Consider the following 23,450-nt stretch of genomic DNA (forward strand, 5'->3'; position numbering starts at 1 on the left):
TATGAAACATAAGCTTAATCACCACAGATACACCTTTAGAAACAGAAATAGGAGAAATTCAATGGGATTGAGCAACTACATATGGGAACTTAAGGATAAAGGAATTGATCATAAGCTACATTGGAAGATTTTAACCACAGCACCAGTGTATAGTACAAAAAATAGAAAATGTATGCTATGTGTAAATGAAATTTTCTTCATGATTAAAGCCAGCCTTCTTCTTGTTAATTCTCTTAAGGAGAGAAACATTTCCTGCCTTCATAAAACTAAGCATACCACTAGCACTTGTTATTTAACCCCCACTGGTACTAGTGTCCCTCCTTGTTTGTATCATAATAACAATATTCGTATTATTATTATATTATATATACATGTATATGTATGTGTATGTATGGGTGTAGGAATGTATATGTGTGAGTGTGTATATATATATATATATATATATATTTATATATATATATATACAAGTATGTGTGAGTATGTTTGTGTACATGTATATGTGTCTGTGTGCCCTTGGACTGGCTCTTGTGCGGGTGGCACATAAGATGCACCATTTTGAGCGTGGCCGTTGCCAGTACCGCCTGACTGGCCTTCATAGGATTTTCGAGCGAGATCGTTGCCAGTGCCCCTGGACTGGCTCTTGTGCGGGTGGCACATAAAATACACCATTTTGAGCGTGGCCGTTGCCAGTACCGCCTGACTGGCCTTCGTGCGGGTGACACGTAAAAGCACCCACTACACTCTCTGAGTGGTTGGCGTTAGGAAGGGCATCCAGCTGTAGAAACTCTGCTAAATGTGTTGCCATCCGGTTTCACCAGTCCTCAGTCAAATCGTCCAACTCGTGCTAGCATGGAAAGCGAACGTTAAACGATGATGATGATGATGATGATGGATGTGTATGTGTTTGTGCGTGTGTATATATATATACACAGTTGTTTGTGAGTGTGTGAGTATGTATATGTAAATATAGGTTCGGACACATGTATGTATGCATATGTGCACGTACCTATATAGGTATATATGATAGACTATGTAAGAAGCCATAGATTTTTAGATTTTTGGATGTTTACACACATATGTATCCATAGTTGTGGAAATGAATACATACATGTATGCACAGGTGGGGAGATAAGGGTGTGGGTAGGGGTCAATATGGTTTTGCATGGATATAATGGTGTACATACATGGATAAGGATGTGAATGTATATCTGTTTAGTATTAGTATTGGAGCATATGGAAATCTGTAGATATATTTATATGTATGATTGCTGGAGTATGAGTATAGACAGGTACAGATAAGAACACCCCATCGTTCTGATCAAACAATGGTATGTTACCCCATACTCCTACTAGGAATACTATACATAAACCTAGCTTATACACTAAAGATAGAAACCCCTCCCTTAATGGATCTTCAGAAAATATACGCATGACTAGCTCATCATATATACCAGCACTTAGCAATTAAATTGCACCTTACAAATGAGCAGATTAATAACAATATAGAACACTATCCAATGGATTAAATTATAAATTTATAAATATAAACCTTTATGTACAATCAGATAATTGAGTATAATATAGTGTAATTTACTAAAGCTAAACTGCCTAATACATAAGAATCCATAGATGTCCACACCCCACATTTACCTGAACAAAAAACCTCCTATTTATATCATCATCATCATCATCATCATCGTTTAACGTCCGCCTTCCATGCTAGCATGGGTTGGACGATTTGACTGAGGACTGGTGAAACCGGATGGCAACACCAGGCTCCAATCTAATTTGGCAGAGTTTCTACAGCTGGATGCCCTTCCTAACGCCAACCACTCAGAGAGTGTAGTGGGTGCTTTTACGTGTCACCCGCATGAAAACGGCCACGCTCGAAATGGTGTCTTTTATGTGCCACCCGCACAAGAGCCAGTCCAGGGGCACTGGCAACGATCTCGCTCGAAAATCCTACAAGGCTAGTCAGGCGGTATATATATATATATATATATATATATATGTCTGTACGTATTGTCGTCGTCGTTTAACGTCCACTTTCCGAGGACCGGTGAAACCAAACGGCTACACCAGGCTCCAATCCGATTTGGCAGTGTCTCCACAGCCGGATGCCCTTCCCAAAAGCCAACCACTCAGAGAGTGTAGCAGGTGCTTTTACGTGTCACTCGCACGAAGGCCAGTCAGGCAGTACTGGCAAAGGCCACGCTCATCTCGCTCGAGAAACCTCATGTGTCACCCACACAAGAGCCAGCCCAGGGGCACCAGCAACGATCCCACTCGAAAATCCCAGAACCCCACACAAGAGCCAGTTCAGGGGCACCGGCAACGATCTCGCTAGAAGAAATTTCATGTGTCACCAGCACAAGAGCCAGCCCAGGGGCACCGGCAACGATCCCGCTCGGAAGATTTCATGTGTCACCCGCACATGAGCCAGTCCAGGGGCACTGGCAATGATCCCATCCCGCTCAAGGCATTTCATGTGTCACCCGCACAAGAGCCAGCCCAGGGGCACCGGCAACGATCCCGCCCGAAAGATTCCATGTGTCGCCCACACACGAGCCAGCCCAGGGGCACCGGCAACGATCTCGCTCGAAAAACCTCATGTGTCACCCGCACAAGAGCCAGCCCAGGGGCACCGGCAACGATCTCGCTCGAAAGATTTCATGTGTCGCCCGCACATGAGCCAGTCCAGGGGCACTGGCAACAATCCCGCTCAAAACATTTCATGTGTCACCCGCACAAGAGCCAGTCCAGGGTCACTGGCAACGATCTCGCTCGAAAGATTTCATGTGTTGCCCGCACATGAGCCAGTCCAGGGGCACCGGCAATGATCCCGCTCGAAAAACCTCCTGTGTCACCCGCACAAGAGCCGGTCCAGGGGCATCGCCCTCACATGAGCCAGTCCAGGGGCACTGGCAACAATCTCGCTCGAAAGATTTCATGTGTCGCCCGCACATGAGCCAGTCCAGGGGCACCGGCAACGATCTCGCTCGAAAAAACCTCATGTGTCACCCGCACAAGAGCCAGTCCAGAGGCACTGGCCACGATCTCGCACGAAAGATATCATGTGTCGCCCGCACATGAGCCAGTCCAGGGGTACTGGCAACGATCCCGCTCAAAAGAATTCATGTGTTGCCCGCACATGAGCCAGTCCGGGGACACCGGCAACGATCTCGCTCGAAAAGCCTCATGTGTCACCCGCACGAGAGCCGGCCCAGGGGCATCGGCAACGATCTAGCTCGAAAGATTTCATGTGTCGCCCGCACATGAGCCAGTCCAGGGGCACTGGCAACGAACTCGCTCGAAAAACCTCATGTGTCACTCGCACAAGAGCCAGTCCATGGGCACTGGCAACGATCTCGCACGAAAGATATCATGTATTGCCCGCACATGAGCCAGCCCAGGGGCACTGGCAACGATCCCACTCGAAAGATTTCATGTGTCACCCGCACATGAGCCAGTCCATGGGCACTGGCAACGATCTCGCACGAAAGATATCATGTATCGCCCGCACGAGCCAGTCCAGGGGCACTGGCAACGATCCCGCTCGAAAGATATCATGTGTTGCCCGCACATGAGCCAGTCCAGGGGCACTGGCAACGATTCCGCTCGAAAGATTTCATGTGTCACCCGCACATGAGCCAGTCCAGGGGCACTGGCAACGATCCCGCTTGAAAGATTTCATGTGTCGCCCGCACATGAGCCAGTCCGGGGGTACCGGCAACGATCTCGCTCGAAAAACCTCATGTGTCACCCGCACAAGAGCCAGCCCAGGGGCACCGATATTACCTCTTCCCTCAGACCTAAATTGAATATTATCCCAATACAGAATCAATTAATTATTTAATTTATTAGTTGGAAATGCTTGAGTTACCCCCTTTAGATATACACAGATTTACCGTTAGCTGTATGTATATATATATATATATATATATATATATATATATATATCCATGTAAACATTTTTCTTCAAACTACTACCCCATTTAAATTAAACACTTAATTCAATAATTTAATACTATAACACAGTGCCATCCATTTAATACTTTATATCCATTATTCTATATTTTACCAGTATAGGTTTTAGCAATAAATAACTATAACTTAGAAAAACAAGCAATCGATCTGGTCCGGTCCATCTGTTGTCCCTTGTCATGAAATCCTCCTTCTTCTGCCTTCTGACAACAATGAATCCCCTGCCCAACTCCTATATTACATTTAACAAAATAGCTGATTCCCCTGATAGGTAGATACATGTTTTACATTTTTATTTTTATACGTTTGCAACAATAATTTATTTTCTTATGCTGTCCCTTAAGATCATATCCCCTTAGTCATATTGTTTTAGTTATCGTACTCACTCATTTATTTATTTATTTACTTGTCTTAATTTAATTTAGTTTAATCTAGTTTTAGTTTTACTTTGCTCTTCTACTTGCCCATAGCAGCCATGATTTTTTTATTCATTTATTTATTTATTTACTCATTTATTTATCTGATTTGTTTTTGTGTTATCTGTTAACCATCAACGAACTGGAACCGCGTCATGGTTTTCAAAAAAATAGCTGACCAATTAGGTTGCAGGACTGACCATGACCCCCCACCCCACTGCACACAAGGATTCAGGGACCTGTTAATCGAAACAATAACAAACACGAACACTGTACTTTGGTCACCACCTGGTGCCATACTCTCTTTAGTACCAGCTGCCATCCTACATATAAACTTCCACCTCCGAAACACAGACCATACTTTCAAACCCACCACAGTAAACATAATGTGTATTTATATGTAAACAAAATAAGAACCACTCCCTAAATTCACCCTTCCTAAAAAATTCCTCCTAAGAACGACTATATCCACCTATCCACCACTAGACGAAATAACATGAATCTTGGAAGGCAACACTGGAAGTCTATGACTTACTTCCTTTTCCGATACCTAATCCATCTTACTAAGTTGTACTCCTCTCACACTCTAAATTTTGCTCCTATTCTTCTTATGCCCTCTTCAATAAGAAAAATATACTGTACCTATTGGTAATTGATTCTTGTATGTATTGGCTCTCCTAACCCTCTGAAGAAGCCTAGAGGCACACTCAACATCCAAACTTTATTAACCCATCCCGACAGAATACTGAAGGGATGGAGATAGCATGGAGGATATTATGGCCTCTTGGCAAAAACGGCTTTAATGAACTGATCTTTTACTCTATTATGTATTACTAGTACATATGTGTGTAACACACAGTCTTTGCATGTGTATGTATTCTTATAATACTTCCTTATGTTTTAGAATAGATAGACATAATAGAATGACTACCGACTGATGTCATTTTTGTATCCCTCCATTTTCTTTTTTACTATATATATATATATATTCACACACATACACACATATATATACATACATACATACATGTGTGTGAGTATATATAAATATACACACACACACACACACACACACACAAATATATATATGTATGTCTGTGTGTACATACATGTACACACAACACACGTTATCCAAATACCCTACATATGTTTCCTGATAACCCATTGTGGTTGAGCATTAAAATGAACTTAGAACTGCTGGACTCCAAACAACCATAAAGGAGAAAAGCATACAGGAACTATAAGATAAACTTGTGTTTATTCTTATTTCTGAGATTATATATATATATTCAAATAAAGTACATAAAAATTACACTGTGTGTGTGTGTGTATGTGTGTATGTGTGTGTGTGCATGTGTGTGTGTGTGTGTGTGTACCACAATCAAGTTGAACCACCACTGCCACAACTACCACAATCCTCCCTCCCCCACACAACACACACCACCACCACCATTTTAGGTTTACACACTTTTCTCTGTTGAGAGATTTCCCTAGCTCACACTGTTCCTACTAATCTCTCCTCCTCCTCTCTCTCTCTATCTCTCTCTCTCTCTCTCCTTCTCTTAGTTAGTTCCTACTAATCTCTCCTTCTCTGCAATTATAGCACATGATCTTTTGCTTCTCAACTAATTGTGTATGTTGGCATACAGCTGTGCATGAATTAGCTTGTGTGTGACTGTGTGAGGGAGGGGGATGCACTGTGTATGTGTGTGTGTGTGCGCGCACACACACAGGTGCCCAAGAGTATTTGCAAGAACATGATATAACAATTGGATTTTTGCTATTTCTATTTTATATATTGCAGTGGCTTATTTAGAGGAGGAAAGTTGGTGCATCTGACATTTTTTTTCAGCACTTTCAAAACTGATGGAGAGGGGCAAGGAAAAAAATAAATAAATAATAACTCCCCCCCCCCCCCCAAAAAAAAACACAACAGTAAAAATAGCTGGCTGTAGTAATAAAAGACAGAACACCAAGATACTAAGTTATACTCACACAACAGACCTGGACTTGGTCAGAATAACTACAACAGAACAGATTCTATTAACACCACCAAAGAGTTAGATGCTGCTGCTAAACACTGTATCAGATTAAATCTGCAGCCTAAAGGGTAAGCAATAAACATTAGAAGAAAGAGCAAGAGATATAAAAAGAAGGTACAACACCTTGGGCAAGAGCCTTTAACTGTAATACCAAACTGACAAATGCCTTCCTTTGTTTAACATTTGTTTTGGCAAACATGCATGGGCTTGGACAAATATATTATTTGTGACACTGCTTTAGTGCTAGATGCCCTTCTTAACATTAACCTTTACCTGTTTTTCTTGTAAGGGATCACTTATTTCACATGACTTGAAAGACATAAGTGGCTGGATGATTTGTTGACAGGGGAAACTGATACCACCACCACCTGCTGCATATCTATATGACCAATTAAACACATAAAAAACAATCACACACATACACATATCTACACACACACACACACACACACACACACATACATAGACAAGCTGAAGATTTATGCTAAAAGTGTTAACAATGCCAAAAAAACAACTGGAATTAATAACAACATTTTCAGCTGATATAGGCATGGAATTTGGCCAAAAGAAATGTTCATATTTGGTTATAGAACGAGGAAAGTCAGTCCCTTAAACCCAAAACCTATGCATCGACTGTCACTCTATCTCCCTATTTCACACAAAGAATGCTAAAAGTACCTAGGCATAGACAAAAATGTATCATATGAAGGCACTGTGAATAAAGATAGAGTGACCCGAGAATATTACACCAGACTTAGGAAAATATGGCAGTCAGAACTCTCCTCTAACAACAAAACAATATCCCACAATGCATTTCCAGTACCAGTGCTAATCCCAACATTTGAGATACTTGATTGGTCTGTAGAGGAAATCCACTCCATAGGTATCAAAACCTGCAAAATCCTGACAACAACTGGGAACTTCCACAGAAACAGTGATGTTGACAGGCTCTACCTAAGAAGAAGTGAAGGTGGTAGAGGCCTTTGAATGCCATATGATATCACTCAGGCAGCAGCTGCTGAACAACAGCAGCAAAAATAAAGTATGACAGCGGGATGGAAGATTCAAAACAAATACTAATATTAAAACAGCACAAGAACTGAGCAGCAGATGGAACATTTAAGTGCTGCTTTTTCAGTTATACATGCTTCACATCCAAATTGATAATTTTAATGCCCCACGATTGTTCGCATTGCTCTCTGATAAAAGTCAAGACACATATAGTAGACTTTTTGTCAAAATAAATGAATGAGGGACCTGATAATATAATTATCGATTTTGAAAAAGTAGCCCATAACGGATTTCTGGAATCCTGGGTCATATTTGGCATGTTGCTTGTTTCATTTAGGACAAAATGTGTACAAGCATGTTTTACAAGAAAGACTAAAATGCAGATATCACGAAGATGACAGTTTTAGTCTAAAAATGCAGTGTTTTGTTGCCCTTGCTTTCTTGCCGGTTGATGATATTGTAGATGGATATGAACAACTTGTAGATGATGATTATATTCACAGTCAATGGTATCCTATTTTGAAAATACTCATATAGGACCACCGAGAAGAAGAGGAGGCGACACCTTGAGTCTCCATTTCCACCACCTATATAGAATGCCTGGGATCAATGTATGATGGGGATTCCTCATACTACAAATAGTTTAGAAGCCTACCACAGCATGCTGAAAAACACAGTAAATATTAGTCATCCAAGTATTTGGAAACTTATTGATGTGATTAAATGTGAGGACAGGTTTGCCAGTACCAAATTGCAGAAGTTTATGCAAATACTAAGATATGAACCTACATATAAAAAATGTCATGGAAAAATATGATCCAAGCCAAAAAATTATTCATAGCTGTAGCCAGTTCCCCCTGACTGGCTCCCATGCAAGTGGCACATAAAAAGCACCATCCAAACGTGGTCGATGCTAGTGCTCTCTGACTGGCACCTGTGCCGGTCGCTTGTAAAAAGCACCATCTGAACATGATTGATGCCAGGCCTGCCTGACTGGCTCCTGTGGCAGTGGCACGTAAAAAGCACCCACTACACTCTTGGAGTGGTTGTTGTTAGGAAGGGTATCCAGCTGTAGAAACATTGCTAGATCAGATTGGAGCCTGGTGCAGCTGCTGCCTCTCCAGACCTCAGTCAAACTGTCCAACTCATGCCAGCATGGAAAATGGGCGTTAAACGATGATGATGATGATGAATTACACACAATCTTAAATTTTAAGAAAAAATAAATATGCAATACAGCAAACCTTAAAATAATTTTTAATTCAGATATTCATTCTTCCATTTTCCCTATGATCTCAATGGATTTACCTGGGGATGAATTGATCAACAACAAATTGACTGGAGACAAATTAAATGAGGACAAATTGCCATTGACAAGTTGACTGGACACTGTTTCCAAGCAAGGTAATATTTTCTCCTAGTCTTTCAAACAAGAACAAATCAATGTCAGCACATGTTTTCAGAGATTACAAATAAAACAGTGTTTTAGTATTGTCTACATTCAGCACAAGATGTATAGGCAAGGAGATACAAAAGCACACAGACACAAAACAGTTTTCTTTCAGTTTCTATCTACCAAATTCACTCAATAGATTTGGTCAGCCTGGGGTGCTGTACAGCAGGACTGAACCTAAAACCGTATGGCTGTAACCCTTTTTAATAGAGGTTTATAGCCAGAAATTTGAGGAAGAGAACACTGGATTATATCAATTCACAATACTTGTTTAGTACTTTATTCTGTCAACCCAAAAGATATAAAAAAAAGGTGATGTAAGGTAAATTTTACAAGTGTTTATTAACTAAAAGCACATACTTGTAATTTTACTGCATATCTATAAATGTACAAATATACAAGGCGTGGTGATAAGAAGTTTGCTTCCCAACCACATGGTTCCAGGTTGAGTCCCACTGCATGACACTTTGGACAAGTATCTTCTGCTATAGCCTCAGATTGATCAAAGCCTTGTAAGTGAATTTGATAGACAGAAACTGAAAAAATAGCATTGTGTGTGTGCGTGTGTGTCGGCATTTGTGCCCCGTCACCACCTGTCAACTGGTGTTAGTGTGTTTACATTCCCGTAACTTACTAGTTTGACAAAAGAGACTGATAAAGTATCAAGCTTAAAAAAAATAAGTACTGGGGTCAATTTGTTCAACTGAAAACACTTCTTTACTGAAAGCAGTAAAAGATACATATATACACATATGTATGTATAGATACACACATATATGGATACATTTTTTTTTCTTGAGCCCTAAGACTCACCAAGCTGGTTACCCAGTCACTATGATGTATAAGTGAACAACCAAAATTACAACATTCCCACTTGAGACACTGATTTATCGGAGGCTACAAAGCCAGTAATTTTGAGGGGAGGGGACAAGTTGACTACACTGAACCCCAGTACTTGATGGTACCTTATAGATACCCCCTCCCAAAAGAAATGAAAGGCAAAGTTGACTTTGGCAGGATTTGAACTCAGAACATAAAGAACCAGATGAAATGCCACTAAGCATTTTATCCAACATGCTGGTTCTACCAGTTTGCTGCCATATACACACATAGACATAAGAACAAAATATTTATTACATAAACTTTAAATATAATGATAACTAACTCATCTAAAATTGAATCAAGCCATGTTCTGTGCAGCAGACTGTCAATCCATGATTTAGGAATGGCATCAAGGCCCATTTTACATCCAAGAACAGCTCCAGCTGCAGCAGCATTAGCATCAGCATCTCCTCCCTGAAATCAATAGAGAATAACATTTCTCATACATTTCAAAAGTCAGCCATTGTAAATATTTGGGACAGAGTTTTTTTAGGATAACTATAACCAGCTGGTATTAAGTAGAGGATAAAAAACTTTGAATAAACTGTATAAATATCTTTTTGTAAATATCTCAAACGTTTATGTATATGACTGTTATTCCATTTAGGGCTTTAACTCCTTCAATACCGAACCACCTGAGACTACCACTGGTTTTGCCACAAAATTCTTTCATTTTAAACTGTTCACATTAGAGTGAAGAGCTTTCATCATAATTTAATAATGAGTGCTCCTCTGAAATTTTATCAAGCAGGTAATCATGCTAGGATTATGTGTTGGGAAAAAGCACTGAAGAGGCTCAAGAGAGAAAGCTTGTTGAATACCAAGAGCTAGTAGAACAATGCAGAGCTGAGGCTGGTAGGATTACTGCAAGCCAATTGAAGTGGATTGCATGGGGTTTGTGGGGTAATCATTCTACGGAGCACTAATTGGGCTTGGAATCATTAATGCAGCAAAAAGGTGGGGGAAATCTTGAAACCTTTGTGAAACAGTTTTTTAAATTTATGTTCTAAGCAACAATTTAATGAAAAGAAGCTAACCTTTTCATTAAATCCCACCAAATTATTATTTCCTCCAAGTCATTTGAAACAGAGGTAATATATATCATTAAATATGTGGTCAAGAAAAGGTAAAATTCAAAAATCAATGATTGGATTTCTTTACCAACATATAGACTGTACCTGTAGCATGTACACAAACAATGGTACAGTTTCCATGCTTAATTAGTATTTATTTACTGACTCAGCATACAAAAGGAGAGAAACAGAGAGAGGTGGAGAACAAGGTAGAGAAAGTAGACAGATTTGAAACATTCAATCAAATGTTGGCATGCTTACTTCCATTACTATCTCTTGTAGTGCTTTACGGAAGTCTTTCTGCTTCAGTGCCCACATGGCAACACCAACTGTTTTAAAAATATACCGAGTTTTGCCAGGTTCATTTAATTGTAGTTGTTTCAAAGATGAGTTGTACATGTAAGATTGCAACTCACGAACCTAGAGAAAACATTAAAACACAAATTAAACAGCAGAATATAAAGTGTTAAACATAAAACATATTTTTCCAAGTTAGAATTAATCACATAAATTCTTGTTTGCTGATAGAAAAGTATGTTTTTTGACAATATCATACAATGATAGAGAGAATGAATGTTGAGAAGAGCAAGAAATATGAAGAGAAATGAATTCATGATTTTCGAATCAATAATCCAGTATCTAAATCACATAAAACCCATGTATTTATGATAGAGTGCCATTGTAACAGTGAAATTCAAAGCAAATGAATTGTATATATTGGGTAGAAATATACCCTTTGGATTGAAAAAAAAAATCAAAGGCTGCCAAAATAGAATTACTTCATATTTTCTCTCAAAGTTTCTAACTTCATATGATGCCAACATCTGAATTGGTTTTATTATGAAGACTACACAATGTTGTTTGAAGGAAGATTTAGTTGCTTGTATAGAATTTATATAAAAGTTCCTTTGCTAGTTTCTTTCGTTTTATAGTTGTAAATTTTATTATTCTACATAGAAATTACATTTCTATGTTTCTAAAATGTAGCATTAATACATTGATAGGGGTTAGCTTCTCTCATCTGTTCACAATTACCATTTACACACTCTTTTGATCAGTATATTTCATCTTATGTAGCCATTTAGAAACATAAAAAAAAGCACTCAATATATATATTGGGCTGCAATAAATATTTTGTGACTTCAGTTATAACCCATGAAAGATTAAAGAAGAAACACTTGAGATTAGAACCATTTGTCTGTCTCTTTTAATTAAAGCCCAAAACTATAAAAACCATCAAACCAACAATGAAAAAATAACATCAACAACAAAACCTGGAAATATAACTTTAAACCAAACAAGACAATGGCACTTCTTGTAAGTTGGATTTCTAGATCAGCTCCAAGGAGTTATATTTGTATTACTGGTGCTGAGGAAGTGAATTGGAAAAGTTGTTGGAGTATCAAATAGAATGCAATGTGATATTTATTCTGATCATTTGCGTTTTGAATTTAAATCCCAACAAGGTCAATTTTGTCTTCCATGTTTTTAGGATCAATAAATAAAGTACCATCCGATAACTGGTGCAAATCTCTGTCTCCCCAGCAGTCACATCCAGGATGCTCTAGTGGGTCCAGAGTTGGAGGGTCCAGAGTTGGAGGGTCCAGAGTTGGAGGGTCCAGAGTTGGAGGGTCCAGAGTTGGAGGGCCCAGAGCATGTCTGTGTCAGTTCATGACTATGTATACACCTTAATAAGCAAAAGCATGCTACTAAGTCATCCTGAGCTACAAGTGATGGCCAAAATATTTAGCTTATTACTCATGCTAAACTGAATAGAACAGTACACACACCCAAAACTGGAGCAGTTACATAATGAGAAAGAATCCAAAGTTTAGAAAAGAAAATAAATTTAACAAACCTCTGCATCAAGGGAGAGTAATTTTGATGCATAATCGAAAACATCAGAGATGATGGCATTAATATTATATTCTCCAGACTTTTTCAGATGTTTTGGATCTCGCTGAATCAACATGGCTAATGTTACCGACAGAGCAACACCTCCTGCTTGACACCTAGGGTAGAAGAAAACTGCAGGTAAATATTTACTAAAAACTGATAGCAGTAGTAGAGAAATCATCATCATTGCTTCAATATCTACTTTTCGATGCTTACATAGATCAGATAGAGTTTACCAAGTTAGATGTTCTTAGGCAGGATGCTCTTCCTGTCATCAATGCTTACCTGTTTCCAAGCAAGGTAATACTTCACCATGTTTTTGTAGAAAATTGAAAATGAATGACCTTCATTTACAACAATCATATGTTGTCTAAACATCACAGATGTCACACACATAAAACAGTGTCTGTCTACCAAATCTACTCACAAAGCTTTAATCAGCCTGGAGTCTATAGTAGTAGACACTTGCCCATGATATCACACAGTGAGACTAAACCTATGTGGTTTGGAAGTGAACTTCAAAACAAATAAGACTGGGACAACAGTTGTGCCAAATGTATTTTGATGGATGTTATAAATACACTTTTCTATGCTGAATCTAAATAAGTAATCAAGTTTTCTCTATCAGGTTTAGATTTCTAGTGATAATATGTTTGTTTTACATTATTTAGCTGAATGACTGAATAAAAAAAACAATATATTAACATAAATGTGATTAAAATTTTTAATAGTAATATAGACATATTAATTTTTATGTACAATTAGTACAATTTATTACTTTAATTTTTTGCTTGTTTCAGTCATTAAACTGCAGCCATGCTGGGGCAACTCCTTGAAGAATTTTAGTTGAATGAATTGACCCCAGAACATTATTTTAAAGTCTAGTACTTATTCTATTGGTGTCTTTTGCCAAACTGCTAAGTTACAGGGACATAAACACACCAACACTGGTTGTCAAGCAGCTGTGGGAAGACAAACAGACGTACACACACATATATATGTGATGGCTTCCTTCAGTTTCTGTTTATCAAATCCATTCACAAGGCTTAGGTCAGCCCGAGGCCATAGTAGAAGACACTTGCCCAGGGTGCCACACAGTGGGACTGAACCCAGGACTATGTGGCTGGGAAACAGTCTTCTTACCACACAGCGACTCCTGGGTAGAAAGTTGAAATATATTTAGACCTATTCAGACACAGCCTAATGTATGTGCATAACAGCACCAACTCACTCTCTTTGTAAAAGCCAGTGTTAACAGCAGGTGTGTCTGCCTCTCATTGATTTTACACCAGAATTTTGTTCAGGGAGATGTTTAGTCATGCCATGGAACTGTCTGAATTATCATAATTCCTATCTGCTATGTATGTGATGATCTAACTTTAAAACAATAAAAATTAATACAACACAAACATATATTTGTCAAATGTAACAATCATCATCATCATCATCATCATCATCATTTAGCATCCATTTTCCATGCTGCTACCAGGACAATATGAGAATGGTCTCCTCATGTTAACAAGTCTACTAACAGGATGACTAACCAGTTCACATCACATGCCATTTGATATTCTAATGATTTGGAAGGAACCTAAAAATCACACAATAGAAGAACAGGCCTGAGCATACATCATTTGTTCCAAGGAAGAAAAATGTTTTGAAAGGTTCACTTGCTGACCTGAGAAAAGGTTCCTCCCTTCTTTACACATCAAGCAACTTATGAAAAACTTTGTTAAAGCAATGGATTAATTACAAACTGGTTTCAAAAACTTGAAAAACAATTGTTCTCAGATCAATGATGCAAAGATTTAAGAAGGCATTTTTGTAAACCCTCATATTAATGAATTGTTAAGAGATGCAAGTTAAATGAAGTTGAGAAATCTGTGTGAAGTTTCAAAAAGAGTCTGAACTTTTTAGGAAGTCATAAGTCAAAAATTATTCAGAAATAATGTAACCTATGTCACATAAGTCATAACAATGTGTCAAACTTTTTTTCTGGAAAAACTCAGGCAATGAACATGGCAAGAATTTTCATCAGGATATTTCAACTATTGAAATGTGTTACCATGACAACTGGAGTGCCCAGTATGTTTGCTGGCAAATGATGGACTTTAAAAGGAGATATGTCTGAAGCAAAACACAGTAGAAAATCAAATGGAGATACTTTTTAAACTACATGTATGTGTTTTTGACATTAAGTTTTGTACAGATCTTCAAAAATTAAGTTGCTTGCCACACAATAGCCTGACTAGACAGAGACATGTTACAAACTTATTTGAATTCAGCACCTAAAACTATTAAAAGAATCATATTTTCACAAACCCTTTTTTCTCTCTCTTTTTTTTTTTTGTTCCCCAATTCTATAGTCTATTTCATTCAAATACTTATAGACCAAACATAAACACATCCATGCAATGTGCTTGCATGTATACATATATGTACATATACTCAGATAAATGAAGATAAAGTCTGTTCCAAAGCATGCCAAATGTAAGAAAATAATATGATGATAAGTAGAACAATAACAAAAACGAGCGATAAATCATTTTAAAATTGCTCAAGAAAGAGAAACAGTATGATAAGTTTTTATTCATTTATCAATTTCAAATGGAAGAGTCTCAATGGCCAAATGAATGAAGAGTTTCCTTTTAGTTTTATGAGTTCATATCCTGTTTGTGTTCAACACTGGATTTTTGACAATCTCAGTCTATTTGAGTACAGATTAGCGATGAACACAAAGCTGTTTTAACAACATATATTAAATTAGAAAGTGGCACATAAAAGCACCTACTACACTCTCAGAGTGGTTAGCATTAGGAAGGGCATCCAGCTGTAGAAACTCTGCCAAATCAGATTGGAGCCTGGTGTAGCCATCTGGTTTCACCAGTCCTCAGTCAAATCGTCCAACCCATGCTAGCATGGAAAGCGGACGTTAAACGACGATGATGATGATGATGATGAAAGTAATGAGCAGTCAGATAGGTTATATATATTTGAGATGAAGTTATGTCAAACCAGCTTTTAGCTTTGATGCAGACAAATACATAACCAAAACCCCAGGACGTATGACAAATATATATAGCATACAAAGAACAGCGCAGCTAGGAACCAAACACAGCCTACATAGATCACTTTCAATACAGTAAAAATAATAACAAAACAAACTGTAGCAGACAGAACTATGCTCACCATTGCAAGGAAAGCATGCAATAAAAATAAGACAACTGAGTAGAAGTATTAAGTTCAAATTTTGACACAAAGCCAGCAATTTTGGGAGAGGTAAGTCAATTACATCAACCCCAGAGCTCAACTGGTACTTATTTTATCGACCCTGAAAGAATGAAAGGCAAAGCCAACCTTGGCGGAATTTGAACTCAGAATATAAAGAAATGGATGAAATGCCGCTAAGCATTTTGTTTGGCATGCTAACAATTCTACTAGCTCACTGCCTTAATAATAACAATAATAATCCTTTCTGTGATAGGCACATGGCTTGAAATTTGGCAGGAGCTAATCAGTTACATCAACCCCAGCACTTGACTGATACTATATTTTATCAACCCTGAAGGGATGAAAAGAAAAGTTGACCTTGGCAGAATTTGAATCCAGAATGTAAAGACAGATGAAATGCCGCTAAGCATTTTGTTTGATGTGCAAATAATTCTGCCAGCTCACTACCTTAGTAATAATACTGGTTTCAAATTTTGTCACAAGGCCAGTAATTTTGGGGGTGGGGGTAAGTTGATTATGTCAACTCCAGTACCCAACTGGTACTTATTTTATCGACCCCAAAAGGATGACAGGCAAAGTCAACCTCATCAGAAAATAACAATAATGCAACATTAATAATTAAATGTCTAAAATTTATTTTTACCTTGAATCTGGTATTAAAATATCACATACAAGTAACGTGTTCTTGATAACTTTTCCAAGAATATTGTAATAATGAATTCCAAGAATAGGAGAAAATGCTAAAATTGCATTACTGGCTACATAATTGCCTTTCATTCGCCACACTATTTCTGCTGCCTGTATTCAAGAAAGAAAAGAAAATAAAACTAATAAAAATTATACAAGTAGTCAATGGTTTCTGATTTAGGCACAAGGCTAGCAACTTTGAGGGAAGTGGGGTTAGTCAATATTATCAACTCCAGTATTTGACTGGTACTTTATTTTACTGACTCCAGAGGGATGAAAGGCAGAGTTGGCCCAAATGGGATTTGAACTCAGAACATAAAGAGTTAGAAGAGATACAGTCAAGCATTTCTTTCACTGCTCTAATAATTCTGCCAGTTAACTGTCCTATTATATGGTAATTAATGAAAATAAAATAAATTTTAAGAGAAAAGTGGAGGAGAAAATTGAAAAACTGGAAAGAAAATAGATTGTTACTTCAAATGTTGTTACTTCAAATTTTTTTCTAGACACACAAATAGTACGATGAAGATTAGAAAAAAAGGGGGTTGTGTGTTGGAGTAATGAGATTGTTGCATAGGTCCAGACATCCCTTATTATTCTACAAGCATAGTATGGTGAGGAAGAGAGATCCACCACCACCCTTAGTCACACTGACAGCATAGCACAGTGAGAATAAAAATACTGATTAATGTTGAATCTATTCAACAGGAAAAGTTTAACAATTTTTTAATTTGTGGATTCTATATGAGTTTGTCAAAAGGAAGTGAGGTTCTAGAGCAGGATGTACATACTTAACATTATGTCCTATCTTAAAACTGCATCAATTTCTGAATTGATGTCAAGATGAGGAACCTAAGTCATATACAGTAATATGCCTTATCCAAAGACATAATTTAGTGCCAGTGGAGAATTTTGAAACCAAAACCTGTGGTCTGTGAACTCAGCCATATTAACTTACATTTTAACAGAAAATGATGTAACAATTTGTCTCTGAAAAGCATGGACTGTTCTTGATGGCATTAGCAATATCTGAAAGTCATCTTTCCAAGATGATCTAAAGAAAAGTTACTTCTCAGCCCCAGTAGAATCAGTACTATTGGATGGATCCCTTGGTTGGACACTCACTAAAGACCTCAAGGTAAGATTAAATGGGTTATATTTCCACATTATAGGCTATTCTGAAAACTAGCAGGGAAAGCATTCATACAAACAGGGACTTCTTGCAATCACTGATATTATTAGAGAGGCACATGTATTTTGTAGGACATTGATTCAAGAAAAATCTGATTGTGATACACATCTATGAACACCTCAACATGGATATGCATAAGTTAGCTATCCAACAAAAACTTTCATCAATTAGCTTTGTATGGACATAGAATGTTACTCTGTTGACTACCTGACACTGAACAGAACTGTGATAGAGTGGTGGTGGTGGTAGAGGAGGGGGAGTTTTCAAGTTGGGTGAATCCAAGCAAGCTTGACCAGATGATTAAATGAAAGGAAAGAAAAAGAAAAGGAAAAAAATAAATGAGTTAATGAACAAAAATTGAATTACATTAACTTACTTTTTCTGGTTGTTCTGAAAATTGCGGGTGATTGATCACAGACTTGAAATGAGGACAAAGACCTTTTGCCACTTTGTCTCCTAATTCAGGGAACCCAGATTCTGACCATTCCATCATCATCTTAGCAAAATTAACAGAAGGAATCTAAAAGGAGTAAAGAAACAAAAACAAATGTGAATGTAAATTCTACCTCATGTTTTCCACTAAATTGAAGAACATAAACATTTCATTGCTTATAATAAAAACCAAACACTATTTTTTTTATCAAAGAAAGCCTCATATTATGCACTCCAACTACATATTACAAGTCAAAATCACTAAAACACCATACAGAGCACTTGTGGGATGATTACAGCTGTATGGTTTACCAAATAATAAGCTTCTACCATCATTATTTCCATGCGAGCATGAATTGGACAGTTCTGGCAAGCCAGAAGACTGCACCAAGCTCAACTGTCTGTTTTGGTATGATTTCTACTGCTGGATGCCCTTCATAATGCCTACAACTTTACAGAGTTTACTGGGTGCAGTATATTTAGTTAGTAATCAGGAGCAGTATAGAGACTGCTCTTCCTTCTTTCCCCCCAACTATCTATACTGCTCCTGACTACTAATTAAATATAAACACTTCATCTAAATGTAAAATTTGTGTCATTTAATTTCTCTGAAAAATTTCTAATAGGAATTTCCTTATATGGCTACCTAACATGTAAAACTGTAATTCTTATTAGCAAATGAAACATGCGTAATGGTGAGCTTGGTGCAGTCTTCTGACTTGCCAGAACTGTCAATTCATATCAGTAATTTTTTCAATTTCCTGTTTTGTTATACAATAAATCTGAAAATAATATTTCCATAATTTTTAACTTTGATATGTACTTTGCACATACACAGTAACAACTTATTGGATTGTAATAATGGAATAAGCAGATGTGCTTCAAGAGAAAACAGCTGGAATTTTACCCTATCAACCTATAGTGTGTGTGTGTGTCATCATCACTGTTTTTATGTTCACTTTTCCATGTTCACATGGCTTAGACAGAAATTTGTTGAGGTGGATTTTTCTATTGCTATATGCCCTTCCTGTCACCAACCCTCACCTATTTCCAAGTAATGACCAGATATATTTCCGCAGAGGACTGAGGATGGACAAAAACCACTTGCATGATGGTGGCATTTGTTTACAACTCACACATAATTTCAAGGCAAGGAGAGTGACACATAAATATATATGTATATATGACAGGCTTCTTTCAGCTTCTGTCTACCAAATCCACTCATAAGATGTTGATTGATCTGAGGCAATAGCAGAAGACACCTGTCCAAGGTGTCACACACCAGGACTGAAACTAAAGTCATGTGGCTAAGAAGGAAACTTCTTCGCCACACAGCCACTCCTACACCTATCAAATACATACCGTAAAAACCCATGTAATTTATGCACTTTTTCGCAAAAATAAAAATGAACTTTAGGAGTGCATAAATTATGTGAGTAGATCATTTCCAGAATTCTTTTGAAATTTATTTTGTTGAAAAGAGATGTACAAAACGTAAACATTCATACTGGAAGTTGACTCACTTAATGTCAGAATAGGTTTTTACAGAAAAAAATAATGGCTTAAATGTAATGAAGTTAACTTTTATTTATGCTGGACTGTATAATGCTTACTTTTTCTGTATAAATTTACTAAAACCATTAAATGGTTAACTACTTTTTGAAGTCTGGCATTCATACTGGTAAACACGGTCTGGGCCATATTTTACACTGCTTGGAGTTTCTACCTATCGCAACAGAGCACCATGGACATACATAATGATATGGATACTTCTAACTGAAAAAAATGTAATGATATGGATAATCTTGATTGTATGTTTTTATTTTTGTCTGTTTATCACTAGGCACAGTTTTAAGTTTGTCATACTGCTCACACCAATTTTGAACACTGGCTTCATTAACATTAAAATACCTTCTGGCAGCTCTATTATCACTTTCAAATGCATATTCAACATATTTAATTTCTCCTTCGCAGTAAATGATTCATAAGTTCTGCCCATACTGAGAGTAATGGTAATGACAAATTTTTAAGTTTGCTTAAAATTTTATAAGTGTGAAAGAGATTAAAAATTCGATACTCAAAGGTTCTGACAAGAATAGGAGGAAAAGAATTCTGTTTACATAATCAGTTTGATTCGTCACCCTCCTCTGTCGGTTGGTAATTAAACTTAATTTGCAACACCTGTGCAGATTTATCAGCTTTGTTTTTGTTAGTAATTCTTATCAACAACTTTTCCTGTGATTGTGATTTGAGAAGACATACAGCAGTATGCTAAAGATTGGACATAATCTCTATTGGGCAAGAAATATAAAATAAAGTTTATTATAAACAACACAAACATTTTGTATTTTAATAGCTTTCAATGTGATACCTGTTAAACAGAAATCATTTTTATTTATTGAAAATTTAATAAAATCTTATCATAAGTGAAATTAGGCTAAATACAACTAAGTTGAAAACTTTTTTCTCTTGGCTATATCGGCAATTCTGAAAACTTTTGGGTGCGAATTTTACATGAGTAGAAACTTTTTTTAACAAATTTTATCCTGAAAATCACCTGCGTAAATTACACAGGTGCACAAATTACATGGGTTTTTACAGTATATGGTAAAACAAGGCCTAGAAGGTTGAAAAATCATTTCTATACATAGTGGTAATCTATAAAAAATTATAACTCCATATGCTTCTCTAGATTATGCCTGCAATAGGAGTTAAAATCAAGAGTTGAAAGACACCTATTTTACAACTACTGATTATTACAAAACTAAGTTGTTCAACGCTAAAAAGAAGTATCCACTTGACAGAACAAGTCAAACTACACCTTATACTCTTTTTAAGGGGTATAAGGTGTGATTTGACTGGGCTCATTTGGGAGTCAAACATGGGCAGACAGAGCTTAGTACCATTTATGAAATTTAAATAATTTCATTGTCTTAGAACTTACCCAATTAACCACCAACTCAGATATGATGACTTTGCTATATATCAAAATAAAAATAACAGATAAATAGTGACAGTGCACATTAGTCATTTAATGGATGGTCCTAGTAGTATATCAATTTTTTTATATGGGAAGTGGTTGCAAGACCCTTGGTCAACCCTTTCCCTTTTCTTTGGAAAGGAACACTGTGAGTGGCCTCTCACAACATTTTCTCAACGTGTAGCCTAGTTAACTCAGAGGGAGAGAGGCAGACAGAGAAAAGAAAAGAATCAACCCCAGCACTTGACTGGCAATAAATTAATTTGTTCACCCAAAAGAAGATAAAGCAAGTTTGACTCCAATGGAATTTGAACAAGGAGGCAGAACAAATACTACAAGGTATTCTATCTGACTCAGCCAATTTGCTTTCTGTGTGTGTGTGTGTGTGTGTTTGTGTGCGTGCGTGTGCGTGCGTGTGTGCGTGTGTGTGTGTGTGTGTGTGTGTGTGCAATGTAGCTGATTCAAAGAGACAGGCAGACAGTGTGAGAGAGCAAGGGAAGAGAGAAAGTGGGGGAGGAAGAGAGAGAGAAATTACATCAGTACTTGATTAGTAATCTAAAAAGATGAAAAGCAAAGCTGACTTTGGTGGAGTTTTAACTCAGAGCACAGAGAGCTGGAACACACAACAGTGTTTTAACTGCCAATTCCATTATATATATATATATATATATATATATATCATCATCATCATCATCATCATTGTTTAATATCCATCTTCCATGCATGCATGGGTAGGACAGATGACAGAAGCCAGCAAGGTAGAAAAACTACCCTTGGCTACAGTGTCTGTTTTTGCAGGGATTTTATGGTTGGGACGCATGCGTACGAACAACCATGCTACATGGCAGTGAAACATGGGCTGTAACTGCTGAGGACATACGTAAGCTCGCAAGGAATGAAGCCAGTATGCTCCGTTGGATGTGTAATGTCAATGTGAATACCCGTCAGAGTGTAAGTATCTTGAGAGAAAAGCTGAACATTAGAAGCATCAGTTGTGGCGTGCAAGAGAGACGATTGCGCTGGTATGGACATGTGGTGAGAATGGAGGAGGATAGCTGCGTGAAAAAGTGCCACACCCTAACAGTTGAGGGAACCCGTGGAAGAGGTAGGCCCAGGAAGACCTGGGCTGAGGTGGTGAGGCAAGACCTTCGTACATTGGGCCTCACCGAGGCGATGACTACGGACCGAGACCTTTGGAAATGGGCTGTGCGTGAGAAGACCCGGCAAGCCAAGTAAGATCGTTGCCAGTGCCCCTGGACTGGTTCTTGTGCGGGTGGCACATGAGATGCACCATTTTGAGCGTGGCCGTTGCCAGTACCGCCTGACTGGCTCCTGTAGGATTTTCGAGCGAGATCGTTGCCAGTGCCCCTGGACTGGCTTGTGCGGGTGGCACATAAAAGACACCATTTCGAGCGTGGCCGTTTTCGTGCGGGTGACACGTAAAAGCACCCACTACACTCTCTGAGTGGTTGGCGTTAGGAAGGGCATCCAGCTGTAGAAACTCTGCCAAATCAGACTGGAGCCTGGTGTTGCCATCCGGTTTCACCAGTCCTCAGTCAAATCATCCAACCCATGCTAGCATGGAAAGCGGACGTTAAACGATGATGATGATGATGATGCCCTTCCTAACACCAATCATTCCACAGAGTGGACTCAGTGTTTTTTACGTGGCACTAGTACAGGCGAAGTTAGTTTTGGCATGATTTTTACAGCTGGATTGCCCTTCCAAATGCCAACCACGTTAAGTATGGACTGGATGCTTTTAACATGCCACCAGCACTGGCAGGGTAACCAAGTAACTTACAAGACAAGAGAGGGGCAGGGCATTTGAGGAGAGTAACTTGTGTCAGAAGATGAAAAAATAGAGTGTGACAAAGACACAGAAGCAGGTGTCTTTCCACAACAGAGGAGGTGATCATTTGAGGGGGTGATCCAGTATCAAATGATGAAAGGTTAGAGTGTAATAGAGAAATAGAGAGGCAGAAATAGGTGTCTTGCTATAAAGGAGGTACATGGTTACCCAGTGAGAGAGAGGAAAGAGATATAGAGTAAGAGAGAGGTACAAGAAAGTGTGCTGATGTAAAGGAGATACTTGGTTACCTATTCAGAGGAAAAACAAGAAACTAATAAATTATAGTAACTAATGAATTTATATACAATTATAAATATTC

At 37.9% G+C, this 23,450-nt stretch overlaps 1 protein-coding gene across 3 annotated transcripts in view; it reads right to left on the bottom strand.

Moving 5' to 3' along the window:
• LOC106880147 (uncharacterized) overlaps positions 1-23,450 on the bottom strand; it is a 100,694-nt gene that overhangs the window by 24,118 nt on the left and 53,126 nt on the right. For all 3 annotated transcript variants that reach the window (XM_089358619.1, XM_089358618.1, XM_089358620.1), the window contains 5 exons: positions 18,244-18,387; positions 16,632-16,786; positions 12,720-12,873; positions 11,123-11,281; positions 10,072-10,202 (listed from right to left, as the gene is read on the bottom strand). In XM_089358619.1, the coding sequence (XP_089214745.1) occupies positions 10,072-10,202; positions 11,123-11,281; positions 12,720-12,873; positions 16,632-16,786; positions 18,244-18,387 (743 nt within the window). The remainder of the gene's footprint in view (positions 1-10,071; positions 10,203-11,122; positions 11,282-12,719; positions 12,874-16,631; positions 16,787-18,243; positions 18,388-23,450) is intronic.

This window comes from Octopus bimaculoides, chromosome 10 (genome assembly GCF_046866305.1).
Source record: "Octopus bimaculoides isolate indiv1 chromosome 10, ASM4686630v1, whole genome shotgun sequence".
Taxonomy (NCBI): domain Eukaryota; kingdom Metazoa; phylum Mollusca; class Cephalopoda; order Octopoda; family Octopodidae; genus Octopus; species Octopus bimaculoides.